Source organism: Oryzias latipes, chromosome 22 (genome assembly GCF_053564925.1).
Source record: "Oryzias latipes strain Hd-rR chromosome 22, Olatipes_Hd-rR_3.1".
In the NCBI taxonomy this organism is placed as follows: Eukaryota; Metazoa; Chordata; class Actinopteri; order Beloniformes; family Adrianichthyidae; genus Oryzias; species Oryzias latipes.
Genome location: NC_136258.1, coordinates 17,247,633 through 17,266,826, shown reverse-complemented (window position 1 = coordinate 17,266,826; position 19,194 = coordinate 17,247,633). Strand labels below are relative to the sequence as shown.

Below are 19,194 nucleotides of genomic sequence, written 5' to 3'. Positions count from 1 at the left end.
ATTTGTCTGACTTGGAAAAACATTTAATGTTGTAAATAAATACACATCATAATCTCTACAAAGTACTCCTGCAATTGGAACTGTGTTTGAAGGAATTCTTCAGATGTCGACCATCTGCTGTTTCACTTCAAATGTGCAGCCTGTGCGGCTGATGATCAGTAAACCAGATGCAATCGTTTATAAGCATCTAAGATGGGACCTAATGGCATTGTGTGAATGTTCCCCTGGTTAATTCAATGACATTTTCTCTGAGCATCCTTACAGATGACTCTTACTCCACAGTTAAGCCTAATTCTGTAGTAAAAGAGGAGCTGAAACACAAACACCTGGCAGTGTACGCTGCGAACACCATCCTGTAGCCCTTCGTAGGAAAGTCAAACTCCACATTGCTTAAAAACCACTTAATAGCAAGTATTATAAGAGAGAGATAAGGAAAAAATACAAATATTGCCAGTTTGTCGTATCATTAAAGCTGTGAAAACATGCAAATCAATGAAAGAAAGCAAAAACTTTAGAATTGAAACGGAAGCTAAAGATTAAATGTTGATACTTGCTTTTTAAAGAGAAAGGTCTTAGCTCCTATGGCTCCTTTCCTAAACTGAATATGTGCCATTAGTTATTTCAGGGATAACTTTAAACATAGAGCATCCCATCATCAAAAGAGTTCTAATCGGTCCTTTAAGTTTTTTGACCTATCCCGATCCTTAGTCTTGTTTTTGTCCATCAGCATCTTCAGAGCACTCCTCCGTTTGCACAGGCAGGATGAGTCCGAGGATCCAGCGCGTGCCAAAGACGTGCTTCAAGTTGGCTCTCCAGTTGCTGCAGTTCCTCACCAGCTCGCCTCTCTGCATCTGACACCAAGTCTGTCCCCGAGCCACCAGCAGCATCTGCTGGGAGCAGAAACCGGCGCACACCAGGCCGATGCCCAGCCACACATACAGCATCAGCACCAGGAACAGCTGCAATCCTGAGATGGTTCCTGTACAAGGAGGGGGCAGAGTTAGGGCTAGAAGTGTGGCAACAATTATCTTTGTGTTAGCATTCTTTTTTCAAGACTCACCCATGAAGAAGGAGCAGACCGAGAGGGGGAGGAGAGTAAGAAAGGTCAGGGGGTTCTCAAAAGAGATGGAGTACTCCACTGTCAAAAACGCGACACCCAGAACCAAAGAGTACAAACACGTGCATGACGTGTAGATGCAGAACATCAGGAAGTAACGCATGTTTTTGTTGCCGATGCAGTTCCCGGTGAAAAAACAGTGGTGGTCCCTCTTAAGGATGATCTTCTTGCACAGTTTGCAGAAGTGCCGGCCGTTCAGAAGGTAGTGAGCATCCACTTTGTCTGAGCAGTGTGGGGAGCACACAGGGATCAAAGTCTCGTTGGCACTTTCAGCAGGATATATGATAGTCATAATGTAGTTCCCCAGTGCGTTGAACATCAAGAAGAGCACAAGCACTGTATGGAGAGTGGATGACACCATCAGGGAGGTTTCTGGGTAAGGGAATATAGTCGGGATGAAGAAGAAGAAATGTAGGATGTTGGTAACTGCTGTTGCCATGAAGAAATACACAGGTGCCACGGCGTTGAGCAGTCTCAGTTTTAACATTCGGGTGAACATCTCTGTGGGACAAAGACGGAAAACAGGTTTGATCAGAAGTGGAGAGGATCCAACAGCAATTTGTTAGATTAAACTTGTGTATGTGTCGCAAGGCAAACAATTATTTTTATTAACAAATGCAAAAAATTACAGACATAATCTAACTTAAAGCCCATGTTGTCTAATTAAAGTAGAATTTACAAATTTGATTTGTTTTTTATTGTAATGCACGTCCAAATAAGCGAAAGGTTGCACAATGGTGTGGTAGTTAGCCCTGCTACTCAAAGATGTAAGGTTTCTGGTGTTATTCCCAGATAGGTCCTTTCTGTAAAGATTGTCTATTTTCCCCTTTGCATGTACTATATGTTTTCCTGTACGCTCCAGCCTCCTTTGAAGTTTCATAGCTTATTCTGGGACTTCACCCCTCATGGGTGAATGTGGATATCAGTGGCCCTGGTCAAGGCTTCTCATCCCTGCCCTCACCTTCAAAAAGGTAGAATAAGCTTTAAAAACCCTTGTGATTCTTCTTAGGATAAAGTAATCAAGTTAGCATGGTGATGGATAGAGAATAAAAGGATTGTCAAAAACAATCCAATAGATCTTTGAAGCCCATCTGCTAGACTATCCAAACAAGTAGTTGAAGAGTTAGATAAGTTAAATCTGGTACATCGCCTGTGCATCCTGGGGGAGGATCCCTCCTTCATGCGGGCATCCCTGAGGTTTTTTCTTTTTTTCCCAGAATCCATTTTTTAGGAGTTTTTCCTTATCGAGAAGGAGGCTCTAAGGCATGGATACCCAAATCCAGGCCTCAAGGGCCAGCCTCCTGCTACTTTTCCAGAAACTCGCCTTGTCTCCTGTTGATTACCTGGATCAGGTGTGTTTAGCCAATAGGTGCTTCAATAGCAGGATGGTTGGAAAACATGTAGGACACCGGCCCTCGAGTCATGGATTTAGGCACCCCTGGTCTAAGGGCAGGGGTGCCCAGTTTAGCTTAGTCTGTTTAGTTTAGTTTAACAATTACCTATTTTATTTTATGACTGATTTCATGTTCTTACAGTTACCAATATAAAGCCCAGTGAGACAAGTATTGTTTTAATATTGGGCTATATAAATACAATTAAATTGAACTGAACCTTTTGGAGTTACTATAAACTGTTACACTGTGCTAAAATGTATAATACTTCAAAGACTTTTTTTTAAGAAATAAATATCATATTTAGATTTCCTATTTCATTAAAACACCCATATCGAGGTAATTTTCATGCAGCTGTAGGAGTAATAAGACTATAATCATAAGAAGAACTCATTTCTGTGTAAATGTGGGTCTTTGGGGCCACTGAGAATTCCAAGAATACTCTATCAGTCTCCTGGTGGTCTCCTAACCTGCAGGAGTAAGAAACAATCAAATCGTATGGTGACTATCAAGTTCCTCAGAATAAACCTGATGCCTGCGTTTGCTTCCACACAAAAAACATGATCACTTGGAGTTCCTCACGCACGTGGCAAAACAAAATAGCTTGAATTCAAGAAATAGTAGCTGGATCTCTTTTCTTTGTTTTCAACATGAGTAGGAAATTCTTCCAGTTAAAGATGCTGACCCCCCAACCCATATGTCGCCCTAACTTATGTCTCCTGGATGGCGCCTCTTCCTACCTGAAGATGTCCAGCTGTTAAGGAGCTGTTCTTTCAGCACCACGAAGCTTCCTGCTGCTGTCTCCCTCACGCAGACAAAAACAGATTTCTCGGAGCCACGCTGACGGTGTTCATCCTCAAAGTCTTCACAAACTTCTTTACCGCCATCTGTCGGTGCGGGTGCGCATGCACAGAAAAGAAACAGATCGCTGTAAAGCATTTTTAAAATAAATGCATTTGTTATATGGGTAAAACAGATGAAGAAACAAAAATGTCATTCAGTATATTATATTATATTATATTATATTATATTATATTATATTATATTATATTATATTATATTATATTATATTACACCTTGATGTCTTAGAACTTGAGTTTGAAATGCCTTTTTAGGCAATAATAATAATAAAATAAACAGTAACATCTTGTTCTAAAGGAAGTATAAATGTGGGAAACCAGAATACTGTCATCAGTAGTGTGATTACATTTCCTTGCTGTATGTAAAAAAAAAGTGTTCTATCGGAAGGATGGTTTCTGAAAAGGGGAATGCTTCAGTAGAGGGCAACAAATCCTAACTTATTATTTCATGATCATCTCTAGGTGGTTACTTCACAGGAGCTGAATCTCCATGGTTACAAAGTTGCCCCCTGCCGTCATAGTTTGCACAAAAAAGAAATCAATTTAATTACCCTCTCTATTTAAAATATTTAGAAATACTTTTTGATTTTTTTTGTTTTAAATACAAATAACACAAAAGGGAACAAACAAAATCTGCATTTTGGTATCCTAAAGCAACAACAACAAAGATATTGAATTATAACAATATTCTGGAATATAAATGCAGTAATTATGAAGAGCAAATTGATATGTAAAATTCTAAAAAATCCCCCCCAAATTTTTTTTAGTGCAATACAAAACAACACAAAAGCAGTTTCACTGATACATAAGGTGATATTAAACTACTGTGGTGTCTGTTAATGTTAATTGGTTAATGTTTGCATTTTTGGTTTTTACATTAAAAAATACAGTTGTTACAGGTTTATTCACATTCAGTAATGTTGTTATTTAGATTTTTTTTTAAAAGTACAACAAAAATAACCACAAGCCCTTGTTGAACCTACAGTGTCTGAGTAAAAATTGTGTGTAACTAAGTCAGGCTTTTTTTTCTGATTATATCAATATTTCTATTTTTGGAGGCTAAAAGGGAATGCTCCTGTCTTAAATAAAGCCCTCAGTGTTAAAATGTTGTGAATTATTTCAAAATAGAGGGTTCAATAAGGGAATAATTTGAGGGGAATTTAATTTTGGATAAAACATTTCTGTTTATGACTGGGCATCAGTTACCCCTCATTCTCCTCATGTGAGCTTGTCATGTTAAATTCTGAAAGTTATGCAGCTGACCTGTAGGAGCAAGTGGTATTCTGTCCAGCAATTTTGCATCATGATTAAGCACTTTTTAAATGTATTATAAAAAAACACATTTCCCAGAACAAAATCAAAGACATAAATAGAAAACATAATCGGACAAGTAAGGAAATGTCTGATTAAATCAAAGCAGCACAAACAGTTTTAAAGAACGCTTTTAACTTGCTGTGTGAGCTGGCAGTCTGCTTTCCTGATGAGTCAGCCTCAAAATCTACAGAGGGCGACAAGTTTAAGGAAAAGCTGGCTGAAAGTGGTCGGTGAGGTAGTCTACGCCCATAAGGAGTTTTATTGCACTGTGGTGCTGATTTTCTCTGAATGCAGCAGAAATTTGGACAGCAGTTTGTTCTAGAAGAAGGACGAGTAAGAGTTTTTTCTTTAAAACAGGCCTGTTATAACACTAAAGACATCTGGGATCAAATCTGTTTTGTTGGTTAAAAACAAGGTTATAAGGAAAACATTTAATAAATTAAAATACATCTGTTTTTAATTTTTATTTTGTTAGAGGTCCAAAGACTCAGCCAATGTCAAATTGTTGTTGATTTATTTAAATTGTGTTGCATGTTTTATTTAAAGAGGGCAACATGAAGACCTTACAAGTTACAAAAATATTGTAGTATCACCGAACCAGAACAGACTCTCTTCTACGGACAAATTTTTTATTTTTATTTTCAACCTTTAATTATCCAGTCAAGACAGATGTTAAAAATGTTCTTTCAAGGCCATAATTCAAAAATTATTTTTCAATTATGGCCTGGCAGATATAGAAATAAAAGGAGTTACAGGACACACAGAAGAAAACAAAATAAAACAGCAGTAACAAAGACAAAACGTAAAAAGATCTGAGATAATTAAATTATTAAAAACATTAGAATCATAAAACTAGGTAACAGTTATTTATACTCTTGATCAGGGACGTGCACAGAGTTTTAGAGGGACTCAAAGTCAGAAAACGGCAGCAAAAACAATCTTTTTTGTCCTTTAAACAAAACAGAACTTAAGTGAAATTTCAAGATAAAATACTAATAGATAAATACTCAGCCTTACCTGTGTAGGTGAGCGTGATACAAATGTAATGTAAACAAATTGTTGTGAATATGACTTCATTCACTTTATCATAGTCTTGGAAGACATCAAAACAACTAAACACTGGATGCCATTTATTTTGGCACAATTTGCTTCAGGCATGATCAACATGAATCAAGCTTAATCTAGATTGTAATTTCTTAAACAGAGACATCCTGACTTTTATCCCCAGAATTCTGAAGTTCAATAGCAGTTAATGTTATCATACGTTGTTGAGAGGATCCTGCAGTTTTGTTCAGTTTTTCACTGGTGTTTTTGGTCATATTCTGTCCTCTGTCAGTCACTCCAGGTTCATGTTAATTATCCACAGCTACCTTCCTTTCTGCTGATTGTCCTCAGTGAGTAGCAGTGAGTGGTTTTTAGTTCTACAGTGTCAGCTCATCTGTTTTTTTGTTTCTCCTCGGTTCTTGTCCCATTTAGGTTTATTTATTACCGGTAAATGTTTACGTTTCTGCCAACAAGCGCAGTTTCCTGCATTTTTGGCTCCTGCACCTCCAGTTCCTGACTGTTGTGATTGGAACGATTTGAATACAAAAAGATAGTAAAGTTGAATGAAAAAGAGTTTAAAGAAGACATTTCTAACCAGAAAATGGTACGCTGAACAGATACATTTAGTGTCAGACCTGTAGTGAAGAAGCCATGAACCTGTCATAAATATGGTTAATTTATTTGGAAATTCTCCCAGCGTTTTATTTTGAACTTAGTACTAAACTTCCTGTTCTTAAACAATGTTCTGTGTTGAATTGATGTGCCGTGTTCTGACCGGTTCTAAGTAAAAAAGTGACTCCTTGACTAATTAGAGCGGTTTTCTGTAATATTAATCATATTTAAGCTCTTTTAATCAGTGGACAGCAACTAGGGTTCGGTAGAATACTGAGGAGGGTTTATAGCCAAATGTTTGTTATGTATCTCAAATAGAAATGTATTACTGTTAATAAAAAAGGGGGCACTAGGGCACTTTTTAATATAAGGCAATAAGGCAGGTGCTCAAGCACCTATGAGTGCTCGTGCCTGCTCTTGATAAGTTGCATTATTAGCCCATGAGGATGTGACATAAAAAAAAGAACTTTATGATACTTTTAAATTAATTTCAAGCTTTTTTTTATTGGTTTGGTTAAACACTTTGCATATTATCCAAGTTTTCAGTTTATTCCAACATAAATGCCAAATGTAATTATTTCGTATTTTTTTGTAATGTTCTAGAGTTTTTAAATGTATACTACAGTTTTTCTCAGTCGCTTTAGTAAAATTCTCAGATCAGAATTGAAGTTTGCAAATACGTGTGTGCATTTCTCAAACCAATTTGTACAAACAGCAAAACACTATGGATTTCTTGCAAAAGCCTGTAACTTGCTCAAAATCTTTAGTTCATCTTTCAAAACTAAGTCTTTATGTCATTGAACATGTCAGTGCCATCAGAATGTCAAGTCATTGTGTCATTGTCTACGAACAAGACAGTCAAATTACTAAGTCTTGTTGTCAATATAATTGTGTACTTTAGAGGGAGGTTCTGATGTAAACTATGGCTAAAGATTTGATGACAATTATTGTAAAATGTAAGTTACACCTTTTTTGTTTGATTGCAAAAGACTGGACAAAATTCACATTTACACTTTTATTGTTCATATTGTAATTTGTTGACAGACCATGTCACACCAACATAGAAAAAAAAAACAACTGCAAACAGTAACACAAAGGGAAAAAAAAGATAGGTAGGACAATATTCTGTACAACAGTACAGGCAGTGCAGTAGGAATTGGTGTGGTCTTCCTACACCTCTTGTCGTTCCTGTATGTTAGGCCACAAATTCTCATCCACATCACAGCGAATATCCTCTCTTGCAATGCAGCAAAATATGTTTGTCACATTGTGACAACTTGGTCAACCATTTTGCAGTTAATGACTTACGATGAACTAATGACTAGTTGTTTTGAGGAGTAAGACTATTGCACAATGAACTATATAATACATTTTGATCAACATGACATAAACAATTGATAATGTAGCAAAGAGCAGAGAGTTGTACAATATTATTTGCATGGATGTACCAAAGCAATTGCAACTTGTTCAAAGAAGTGAGAAACTGCTCATATGTGCACAAGTGACATCATGATGTGAAGATTGAACAAATAGTTTTGTGAATTTCATTCTGATCTGAGAATTGTAATAAAGTGACTGAGCAAAACTGTAATAGCTTTGAGGAGATGGAAAGGTTCAAATAGGCAAAATGGGCATATTTACATTGAGGGTCGGTCCCTTAGTCGTCTTGAAGGCGGACAGAATTGTCAGACGGTTCCTGAGTGGGTGGGAGTTTCTTCTGTTTCTTGGTGTTGGGGGGGGGGGGGGGGGGGGGGGGGGGGGGGGTTGCAGCATCCCCATCACCAGTGTCAGCAAGCGACCAGTAAAGCTGAAAAGGTGAGTCATGAGAATTTCTGAAGTGTTCGTTTTAGATATCTGAGCACAGATTCAAGAAATGATTTATTCAAAGCGCTGTTAGATTTACCAACTTAACGCGGGGGCAGCGAGGAAGATTAGGAGGAGGATGTGCAGAGCGACATGACATGATGTGTGTGTGCTGTGATAAGCGGGCGGGGGGGGGGTAAAATCTTCTTAAATTGGCTTAAAGGCAAAAGTCCCCCCCTCCCCTCTCTTTTTTGGGAGTAAATAGAGGATGTGCGTGAATGCTGCGTGAAAGGATACGTTCGTTGTGCTGTTGTTGTGGATGCTGCGTGATGCTGGCCGCGTGTCAGACTGTTCCACCCAAACTAGGTGCACCATTTCCTGTCGCTTCTGACTCCCATTGTTCCTGTCGGACTCCTCTGGGCGCTGGGGGAGGGGAATTCAATTAAAAAAAAAGGTAATAGATTTGCAATTTCATTAATTCCGGGGTCTTTCTACACCCCACCCCCCACCCCCCACCCCGCTGCTGCTGCCTGTTGTTTTTCAGTCTGCGGACACAAAGCCTTTACTGTTTAGCTGAGAGGACTGTTTAACCTGTTGAATTATTCTTTTACATTTGTATGAAATTTAACTTCATAATTATTTTATAACTTCAGGAATAAGCTGAGCTGAGTATTTGTGGTCTGTTTTGTTGCTACTGAGTATGTTTGAAATCAGGCTGTGAAACTGTTCACCCTTTATTTCTTGAACTAATAATGTACAGAAGTAAAAACAATCTAGGCTTGAGATTTTTTGCAGTTAAAGAGCTTAAGAAATTGATTTTCATGCGACCATTTTTGGCAAGGCACTTTACCTTTTGGGTACGAAAAATTAGAAAAAAGAAATTCTTGTAACAAAATCAACTTTCTTTAAAAAAAAAACTCAATTAAGGCCTCCACATGATGTGGTTCTGTGATGGTTTTCCACATTCGTGAAGCTGCAACCTTCACGAATTGTCACGAAGCAAAGTTTAGTCCTGGGTGGAGACGCAGGATGTGGGGGAATTATGTTAGTACAGACAGTAAGCTCATCACATCTGGGTAAAATGGAATAATCACAGTGAGAGTTGTGATTGATGTTGCTTTTAATGAGTTTTGTCCTGTTCTAAAGTTTATGTTGTCAATGGATAGACAAGTTTATTTTTATAGAAAACATTCTGATCAGAATTATACTTTAAAATAACATTCAGTTTGTGAAACTCACTGAAAATTATTGGCTTAACAAGGTGCCTGCAAAAATCCAATAAGAGTCAGGGCATAAAATGCGAAAGAATATTGCGTAAATCATGTCAAGTGACCAAAACCTTTTTTTGTTTTTTGTACCAGGTTTCATTTACTCAATAGATATTCACAGTCTGCGTCTACATATTTTTTAAGCGCTGATGTTTAGGATAATTATAAGTGTGTGAAACACAGAACAGGTGCTGAACAGTGAGTGGCTGATTAAAACAGTCTGTTTTAGCACCCTTTAGCTGGACAGCTCCACCTGCATTGACTGATAATAAAGCTTTATTGAGGATTCCCATATAGATCATCTGCTACAAGTTTTGACAACAGTGCAAAACTTGCTCCTTTTAATCAGTTTAAAAGTAGAGGAGGCTATTCATGTAGGAAGGGAAAAGATCAGCCCACATGGCTGACAGCTTGGGCACTCCTCTGCAAAGCAGCACAGGCTTTTTCCTGAGGACTTCCCCACGTGTTCCTCCTGTAGCGATGGTGATGATGCTGATGCATGGAGACATGTGGCGCAGACATATTTTTAGTTGTAACCTATTTTGTGCATGCATCTGAGTGGACGGACCATAATTCTACGATGATTGCATCACAAGTCAGGGGAATTTTTCCAAGTCATTTCCAACCACTGACTTTCGGGCAGAATTGAATTTCCAGGAAACACCTGAGTAAAAACCTCCTAACCAAAAGCCAAATGTCAGCAAGGGCTGATAACGCCATGCTGAGCTGTGAAACCTGCATTTGGATTCCATCTGATTATTAAAATATTAAATCAAATGCTCATTGGGTTAAAACATATAATTACTAACATCCTTTTTCACAATAAAAAAACATTAAAATTCTTTATTTATTAACATTGTTAATTTTACAAAGTAGTAAAATCAATTACCTTTTCAGCTGATCAATAAAAAACCACTATCATTGTTTCAGTTTATGTCTTAGTATGAGCAAGAAAAGGTTTTGGCTCATGCGTTTTTTTTGTCATTCTTCGATTTTATAAACTGTAAGTAACTTGTTTGAACACGAGGAAAAGAAAATGTGACACCTGTCATGTGGGAAAAAGAAGAAAGATTCCTAAAAAGTGTGTTTTGTTTTTGTATTTTATTTTGAAAAATCCTGATTTCAAGAGGGATTTTTTTCCACACAAAAAAAAGAAAAAAGAATTCCAGACCAGACAGATTGTTGAACAGGTTAGGTTCTCTTTAATCAAGATGTCAGATTCAAATACCACTGATGCCAGAAGGTTCCAAATGATGAACGGCCCAGCCCACACAACAGCAGCCGGCACACGTTCCTCCCCAGGGTGTCACCTGAGCATGTGCAGCCAGACATGTCGGCTTAGTTGAGCGTGGTCCACGTTCATCTGCAGTCATAGCTCTTGCTGACACAAAAAGGATGACTTCAGATTGAGCTTTGAACAGAATCCCATCCGTGTGTGTTTGCGCTGTGATGGAGAGCGAGCTGTGAAGTGAAAAAAAAGCCCCACCCTTCTCTGCTGAGCAGGTGGTGAGCAGATTGTGCTAAAACCTCCGCCTAATTTCTACCTCCGACTGAGTCTGAAGGGGTTTGCTGATCCACCCCTTCAACACTACCCACCAAGTAAAACCATCACAGCTGAGGTCTGCAGCTTTTGAAGGGCTGGGAACAACCTGCATTTGATCCCTATATAAATATCTGAAAAAAAACTGCTGATAAACTACATCCATGAGGATGGCTCCTTTTTTTGGGGGGGTTTACATACACATCAAACTTATTAAGTTCTTATACAGGTTTAGGTAGTGCATACACTCACCATGCGTCTCAACATTGCAATATATTGCCTGCAGTTCCTATAAGCCGGAGGATGTTTCAGATCTAAAGGTGTGCACATTAATATTCAAATTGCCATAAGATAATAATAAATAATTAATTTATTGAGCTAGAACAATTTACAATGAGTTTAAAACATGGAGCTGAGACTAAACTTCTCCTGGGACTACATAAACATGCTATGCATTACCAGTACCTCATATTTGTACACTGAAAACAGGAAAGACTGATACAAAAGGCATACAAATGCCATTCTAGCTTAGATACCAGCAGTCGCAGTCAGTGGGCTTCTCCTGTACAGTTCTCATCTCAGATACAGTTTGTTATCTACTGCTCAAGTATAGTCTCTATTTCACAATAGCAAACCTTCTTAGTGACTCTACTACTGTAAAAGAATGAAAACCAATATGTGTAGCAGGAGTTGTAGTAGTTACCTTTAATCTTCATTAGTTTTAGATGTGAAATTTTCACCTTTTATCCTTCTATTTCATGTGTTTGCTGGTGGCAGCTCAGGTCTCACCATGCCACCTCAGCAGGACCTCAGCTTTATTTTTTAATGCTCTGTACTTCACAGATGCTGTAAAAACCAAGTGTCCAAGTTTTGCTTTACAGTTTTGCTCTTCTATTTCAAATGAAATGCATTCACATGTAGGATTCCATAAATATTGGTAAAATGTTTTTTTATTTCTACCTTTGAACAAGATGGAGCTGAATGGAATTTTATGGTGTTGTTTCCAGGAAACCTTTAATTTCTATTCACACAAGGAGTATCTGTATTATATATACACATTGGATTCAGCTGATATGGTTAGTGCTTTGTTATTTTTTTTTTGTGTTTAAAACTTATTTAGAAACCGTCAAAGCTATGCTACAACCTTGTAGTGAATTAACCTTTAAGAGTAGGAGTAATAGCAGTTTATTCAGAGACACGCATTTTTAACTGTGTTTTGATAAATATTTGTGTGTACCAAAAATCAGATATTTCAACGCATTGCACTATGTGTTAAATGCAGCTGCTGTCAACAATGACGAACCAAAGAGATGGTTCATTTCTCTCTTTCTGTAACATCCTCTTACTTTCCTTTCATAAGATATTACTAGACGTTTTTTTTAGCCTCACTCGGGTCTTTGTGGATAATTAGGTGCTTTTGATTGTGACCTTTTGATAGTACAGGAGGTGAAAATGTGCTAAAATGATGTTTTCTCTGTTGGATTAATAAATGTAAAAGAATTTAATAAGGTAAAACAACCTTTTATCAGTAAAATACAGCAGATTTTTTGTCCCCATTTACATTTGTGTGGTTAATATCCTTTTTGTTTACAAAATTTACTACAGTTTTAAAAGATCTGGATGCACAATATATATAAAATTACATCATCATTGTAGTTTTTCTTAGCAAACTGAAAGCAGAAACACACCTACTCACAATGACAGTGTCTTTCCTCAACATCAAAGCAGCTTTCTTTATTTTTCAGAGAAAGATCTTAAAAGACTTATTTTAATCTTTGCAAGATGATCACACAAATATTTTTTAAATTGTCTTAAAAATAAACTCCACAGCATCAAAATAGAAAATATTGTCAAAATATTGAAAATTGTGAAATATTTATTTTATCCATTTAAGTAAATCATTTTACTGTTGGTACCCAAAGTGTAAAAATGTTACGGAATATGAAATAGGTTAGGATACAATAATACTCACATCACAGTTTAGCACAGAGATATTAGTATCATTATATTTCAATTTGGTTCTATGCTACTGTGCATGCTACAAAAACAGAATAAAAGAAAAGGCTGCACTACATTTTGTAATGACAGGTGCAATATTTTTACTCTAGCCATCATAGTTGCATATAAAGTCAAATCCAGGCAGCCTCAAATCCCTTCCATCAGAACAGGTATTGTTGTCTCACGCTGAGAGAACAGTATGTTCTAACACGAATAATAGTGGGAGCACAGAGCTGAATGTTTAACAAGGTTTCAGTTACTACGGCAGCGATCGTTCTGAAGCTGTGATTCTCTCATTTATGAAGCTTTCGAGCCGCCCTTGAGGGTAGTCTTTTATGCTGTAGAGACTGACAGCTGATTGGGCGGGGAGGTTCTTAGGTCAACAGAAGTTAGCGCTTTATTTATGCCTCATTTCGTTGGTGAAACAGACCCATAACTCTCTTGTTTTCTCCTAATGCACAAACAGGGGGGAAGCTTTTACAGAGGCTGTCTGTCAAAAGCTTTATGGGGTTTTGAATCCTGGGATGTTTTTGGAGGTACGGGGAACCTCTAAATTCACTCCAAATGTCTCTGTCTTGCAGAAAAGAACTGGAGACCAGCCGACAATGTTCAGTTCATTACATTAAATCTAGCTTTTGCACAATCATGAATACCTTCATCAACATTCATCACACACATCACAGGCAACAGCTAATTTCCTGAGATTAAAATCTCTGCCTGTCTTTTCTTGTTTCTGTTATGCATGTCTATAATCTTCAGATGGAGAAACCATCAGGAAAGCTGGTGTCTCTATGGTTTTACTTTAATTCTTGTAACATAGCAAAAATATTTATCATGTGGTCCTTATCAAAGTATTGCTAATTTATGTAATAATGTTTACAATTCTTTTTTCATATTTTTGGAAAACATTCAAATACCTTTAAAGAATAGCTGGAGAATGATGCATTACTGAATAATTTTACATTAAATACATTTTAAATTATACTTTTTTATGCATTATTACCTGGTGTAATGATAACTAATAAAAACCAGCAGTGATTCATTAGCCAAAGGAATCCTGAACACCGAACTGATGGGAAAGTGAAAAGCATTACCGTCACATATATGGAAAAAAAGTCTGATAATAGTCATAATTTCAACCATTTATTCTCTCAGGTGATGAGTTTAGGTTTACCTGGACATAGCAGGTTTAAGTTTCTTCAAAATGTTATACATAGGATCCAAAAACTTGATAATATCACATACACATGTCTTACTTTTAAATTTTCCTTTAGGAAATAGTAAATTAATTTAGATTTTGGCTAAATTCAAGTTTTATTTTTTATTAGAGGCAGATACCTTAATAAACTGCAGGTTTTATTCTCCAACTAGCAGTTTTTTGGCCTTGTTTTCTGGTCTTTTCTATCTCATTCTATTTAAAGCATTATGTCATTAGTGGTTCTTTCAAAGCAATGTTGCTAAGAAACAACCCATCTATTGGAACTCAGCAGGAAAATGAATTCTTTTTTCATTTATTTTGTGTTTTTGATCTTCTGACTTGGATTGTAATTAGTTGATCGGCATTGGTTTTGCTGTTTTGAGACCTTTAACAGAAAAAGAGAATTTCCTCTTTTAAATGGACTGATTTGTATTACACGGTAAGCATAACACAAGTGAATGGATGCACACAAATCCTCATTTGTCTCTGCAGCGTTGAATAGAGTAGCTGACATGATTCTAGATTTGTCCGTCTCAGTTTTTTCAGCTTTTGCGCCAACTTCAGCCTCTGTGATCCTGATTTTACAAACTGAGCACAAAAGAGTAGTTTCACTCATTCTGCAGGCGGGAGGCGTTACGCTGCTCCACAAGCTGAGCATCCGTTTTTGTTTTTTTTTAACCTGCTGCGTTTGCTCGACACCTTCAATCCCAGAAAGGAGAGACAGGAGCAAAGGGAGAGAATTAAGGAAGTGTGCAGATGTGGATATCTTGGATCAGTTTCCAGCTTGTTTTTTTTTAACATGAGGGATGACACAGGAAGGATCTTGGCGTTAAACTGCTGAGTCACACTCTCGTTTGCCCAAATGTTGTGTGAAGGCACATCACAGCCAGCCTGCATCCCTCGGCATCCTGCTTGAGAGTTTCTCTGATAACGTCAGCAGACAGCATCATACAGGGTAAGTGACTCGTGTATGTGTCAATATAGTTCTCATACTAAACACTGTACTATAACTTAGTTCTTGACTGTAAAAGTTTTGTTTCTTTTATTATAGACGTCTCACTGTAATTGAACTTTCTAAAATAAAAAAAACAGTAGAATATGATGACAAATTTTAATGGAAATTGGGATATTACCTAATATATTAAATGTTGCCTAATGAGATTTGTTCCATCCCACTAGTATCAACTTTACTGCAATGTTTTTTGAAGCTACTGAATGACAAACAGAGAGAATGTGATGTGTTCATGTGCTCTACAGACTAATCCAGAACAGTTTCCGTGAACGTCCTCTGAGAATCTTGTCTCTGTCATCTCTATAGGGAGGTTCAGAGGCTGCGCCTGGCTCTGTTTGGATACTGACTCATAGCTGAACGGTTTCCAGGAGTGAGCTAAGAGGAAGACCACACAAAGATTACCGGGTAGTGTTGTTGTACAGTGAGAGGCTTGTACAGTTTAGATGGATAAAGCAGACATTTGGTTCAGAAATTCTGGGACTTTTTTTCCCTTCTAAATCATGGAGAAGATTCAGTTGCAGCTCATCCGTCACTCCAGTGAGGAAAGCATTCTCTACAAATCATGGCCTTTTGTGTGTGCAGCCTCTATTTCATCTATTTCTATTTTTGTCTTACAAAATGTAATCTTATCCAGTCAGAGAATAGGTTGGGGCTGAGGTATTGATGCAGAGCTTTGTCAGAACTGCTTTGCTGCTCCATTTCCTTTGTTTGTTCACTGATGAGTGTACACCAACTGAGCAGCTGGACATCGGGGCCGTATTGACCAAAACAAAGATATATTCATGTGAATATCTGGAGGACGACTGGGTCAGCTCTTGATTCTGTGGCCGTGGCAGTGCAGGGTGTCATCTGCTTCATCCTCATAGTCATGGTTGAAGGTTTTCTATAGGAAAGTAAGTCATCGTTATTTACATTCACTGGTACTCAATAAAAAATAACTCTTGCTCAAATGTCAAATCTCTGCCATTGTAGCATTTTAACAAATGTAATTGAGGTCTAAACTTTAGGATGAGAAGAAAAATTCTAACTTTATTTTAGTCAAAACCAAAGGACATGTGATGAACATTTGATTATTTGTTTCTGTACCTTCACATACTGGAGTACATGCGGAGAGGTGGGAAAGCTTTTTTCAGAGTTGCTTAGCAACAAGTGATAACCTAGATTGATTTGTTGACCTTGAGGGCCAACAAAGCTTTTACAAAGTCTCTTGAATAAAAAAAAACTGAGTGTCCACTGTGGGTCACTTAGAGCCATCAAATCTATTGTTTTTCCTCATAATCATGTTTATCTGGTGCCATGGAGCTCATTAGATGGCTTACAATGGTAAACCACACCACAGTGTGTCCCAGCGCGGCCATTTTCACTTTTATGTCAAATGTCTGAGAGACAACTACCTTTTCTGGTAGTGCTTGCGTTTCAGGTTTAAAATGGCATATAAACCTTAAATGACAGTAACATCACGTACAAGGATGAATGATTAGGATTTATTTAATGAAGAAAAGTTTTTTGATTGAAAGTTTTATTCAATGAAAAAAATATCTGCACACATAGCAATTGGGAAGGGTCAAAATGAACTTAAATAGAGCACAATCTTTCCAATGACAAATAATAACTAACTAATAACCCTTTAACACCAGAGCAAAATAACACACGCTCTTTGAATTACCACAGTGCTTCTTTTATACAAGTAACATAATAACAATTGATTCTGACATGGAAAAAAACAGCCTTGCACAGATATCAACATTTTACTCTAGAAAAGCTGCATGACGCTCCAATGTTTAAGGGTTATTTTGGGTTAAGGGTTTAAGGGCTAAAGGTTTAAGGGTTATTTGTGCATTGTCTCTAGGTCAATAATAAACAAAATAATAAATACATTTAGATTGCTCCAAAAATACACAATAAATTAAGTATGAGGATCATTAAAGGATATTAAAAATATTAAGTAATTAATAGTCATAAAAACAAAAAAAGTAATGTCAATCAAACTCACTAAAAACAGAATAAGAAGAATAAAAGTATAAAAGTAGTAAAAGTAGTTGACCGTTCAGTGACTCCTCCTCATGCCCCCTCCCCTCCCAGCTGCATTGAATAGCCTTATTGAAGTCAGTGCGCAGGACTTCCTGAGCCTTTAGGTAGAGCATGGCAGAGAGCGAAGGCAGTCACTGAATTTAGTAAGCGAAGACTCTGTGTGGGGGGAATCAGTGTTCCTCATTATTGTGGTGATTAGGGTTCTAATGCCTTAGTTTTTGCTCTCTGTTTTATTACTGTAGTGATTAGAGTTCTGTATGCCTTAGTACTGCTTCCTGTTTTCTTTTGAAGGTTTCTTCCTGCATGTCTTAGTTTTGGGTTTGACTTCCCTTGTGCCAATCTTCTCTGATTTCACCTGTGTCTCGTCAGTCCTGTCAGTATATATGTCTTGTCTCTGCCTTTCTCTAGTGCTGGTCCATTCCATCTTCTTTGTTGTCTCCCTGGTTACCCCAACAGTTGGTTTTGTTTGGTTTCCCTGCTTGGCAGCGCTTTTGTTTGAGAGTATTAAACCCTTTTTACTTGGAACCACCTGCCTTCCGTCTCTGCATTTTGGGTCCTTCATCAACGTCTCTTACCTGACAACTATGCTGTCCAGTTTGGACAGCATCCTCCATACTCCAGCATACTCCTCCAGTCAATACACAAAATAATTATACACAAAATACATCTTCTTCTTTCTCTTTCGGCTTTTCCCATCAGGGATCGCCACAGCGAATCATCCTTTTCCACCTCACTCTATCATGGACATCTTCTACCCTAACATTAGCCAACTTCATGTCCTCTGTTAAGACATCCATGTATCTCCTCTTTGGCCGTCCTCTTGCCCTCCTGCCAGGCAGCTCCATCTCCAACATCCTTCTACCAATATATCCACTATCCCTCCTCTGAACATGTCCAAACCATCTCAGTCTGGCTTCTCTGACTTTGTCGCTGACACAGGCAACATGAGCCATCCCTCTGATGTACTCGTTCCTTATCCTGTCTAACCTGGTCACTCCTAAGCAGAACCTCAACATCTTCATCTCCGCTACCTCCATCTCAGCCTCTTGTCTCTGTCTCACTGCTACCGTCTCTAACCCATAGAGCAGAGCTGGTCTCACCACTGTCTTGTACACCTTTCCTTTGAGTCTTGCTGGCACTCTTCTGTCACACAACACTCCTGACACGTTCCTCCAACCGCTCCAACCTGCCTGCACTCGCCTCTTCACCTCTTTTCCACAATCCCCATCACACTGAACTGTTGACCCCAAGTACTTAAACTCCTGCACCTTCTTCACCTCAGTCCCCTGTAACCTAACGCTTCTACCTTGATCCCTCTCGTTCAGACACATGTATTCTGTCTTACTACGACTGACCTTCATACCTCTTCTTTCCAGAGCAAACCTCCACCTCTCTAGCTGTTCCTCCACCTGCTCTCTACTCTCACTGCAAATTACAATGTCATCCGCAAACATCATTGTCCAGGGAGATTCCTGTCTTACCTCGTCTGTCAGCCTGTCCATCAGCATAGCAAACAAAAAAGGACTCAAAGCTGATCCTTGGTGTAGTCCCACCTCCACCTTGAACTCCTCTGTCTGACCTACAGCACATCTCACCACCGTCATACTTCTCTCATACATGTCCTGAACTACTCTGACATACTTTTCTGCCACTCCAGACGACCTCATACAGTACCACAGCTCCTCCCTCGGCACCCTGTCATACGCCTTCTCTAAATCTACGAACACACAATGCAGCTCCTTCTGACCTTCTCTGTACTTTTCCATCAACATTCTCAAAGCAAAAATGGCATCAGTGGTGCTCTTACGGGGCATGAAACCATACTGCTGCTCACAAATCTCCACCTTCTTCCTAAGCCTGGCTTCCACTACTCTTTCCCACAGCTTCATTGTGTGGCTCATCAACTTTATTCCTCTATAGTTGCTGCAGTTCTGCGTGTCACCCTTGTTCTTAAAGATTGGGACCAGAACGCTTCTCCTCCATTCCTCAGGCATCTTCTCACTCTC

General features: G+C 38.2%; 2 protein-coding genes across 11 annotated transcripts in view; one reads left to right on the top strand and one right to left on the bottom strand.

The window, feature by feature from the left end:
- Window position 1: 1 nt before the first annotated feature.
- Window positions 2–3,462, bottom strand: zdhhc22 (zDHHC palmitoyltransferase 22). Its single transcript, XM_004082568.5, has 3 exons — window positions 3,249–3,462; window positions 1,061–1,618; window positions 2–979 (listed from the first exon to the last, which is right to left on the bottom strand). The coding sequence occupies exons 1-3, from the start codon at window positions 3,445–3,447 to the stop codon at window positions 705–707; spliced, it is 1,032 nt and encodes a 343-aa protein (XP_004082616.2). The 5' UTR covers window positions 3,448–3,462; the 3' UTR covers window positions 2–704.
- A 4,594-nt stretch (window positions 3,463–8,056) lies between these two features.
- The window catches only part of tmem63c (transmembrane protein 63C), a 30,971-nt gene continuing 19,833 nt past the window's right edge, over window positions 8,057–19,194 (top strand). For 2 of the 10 annotated variants that reach the window (XM_023951565.2, XM_078940996.1), the window contains exons 1-3: window positions 8,094–8,153; window positions 14,950–15,100; window positions 15,464–15,562. The gene's annotated coding sequence lies outside the window, so the exon portion shown is untranslated. Of the gene's footprint in view, window positions 8,154–8,388; window positions 8,596–14,949; window positions 15,101–15,463; window positions 15,563–19,194 lie in introns of those variants that run through there. The other 8 variants (XM_023951566.2, XM_078940993.1, XM_078940992.1 and 5 more) reach the window with 8 other exon arrangements.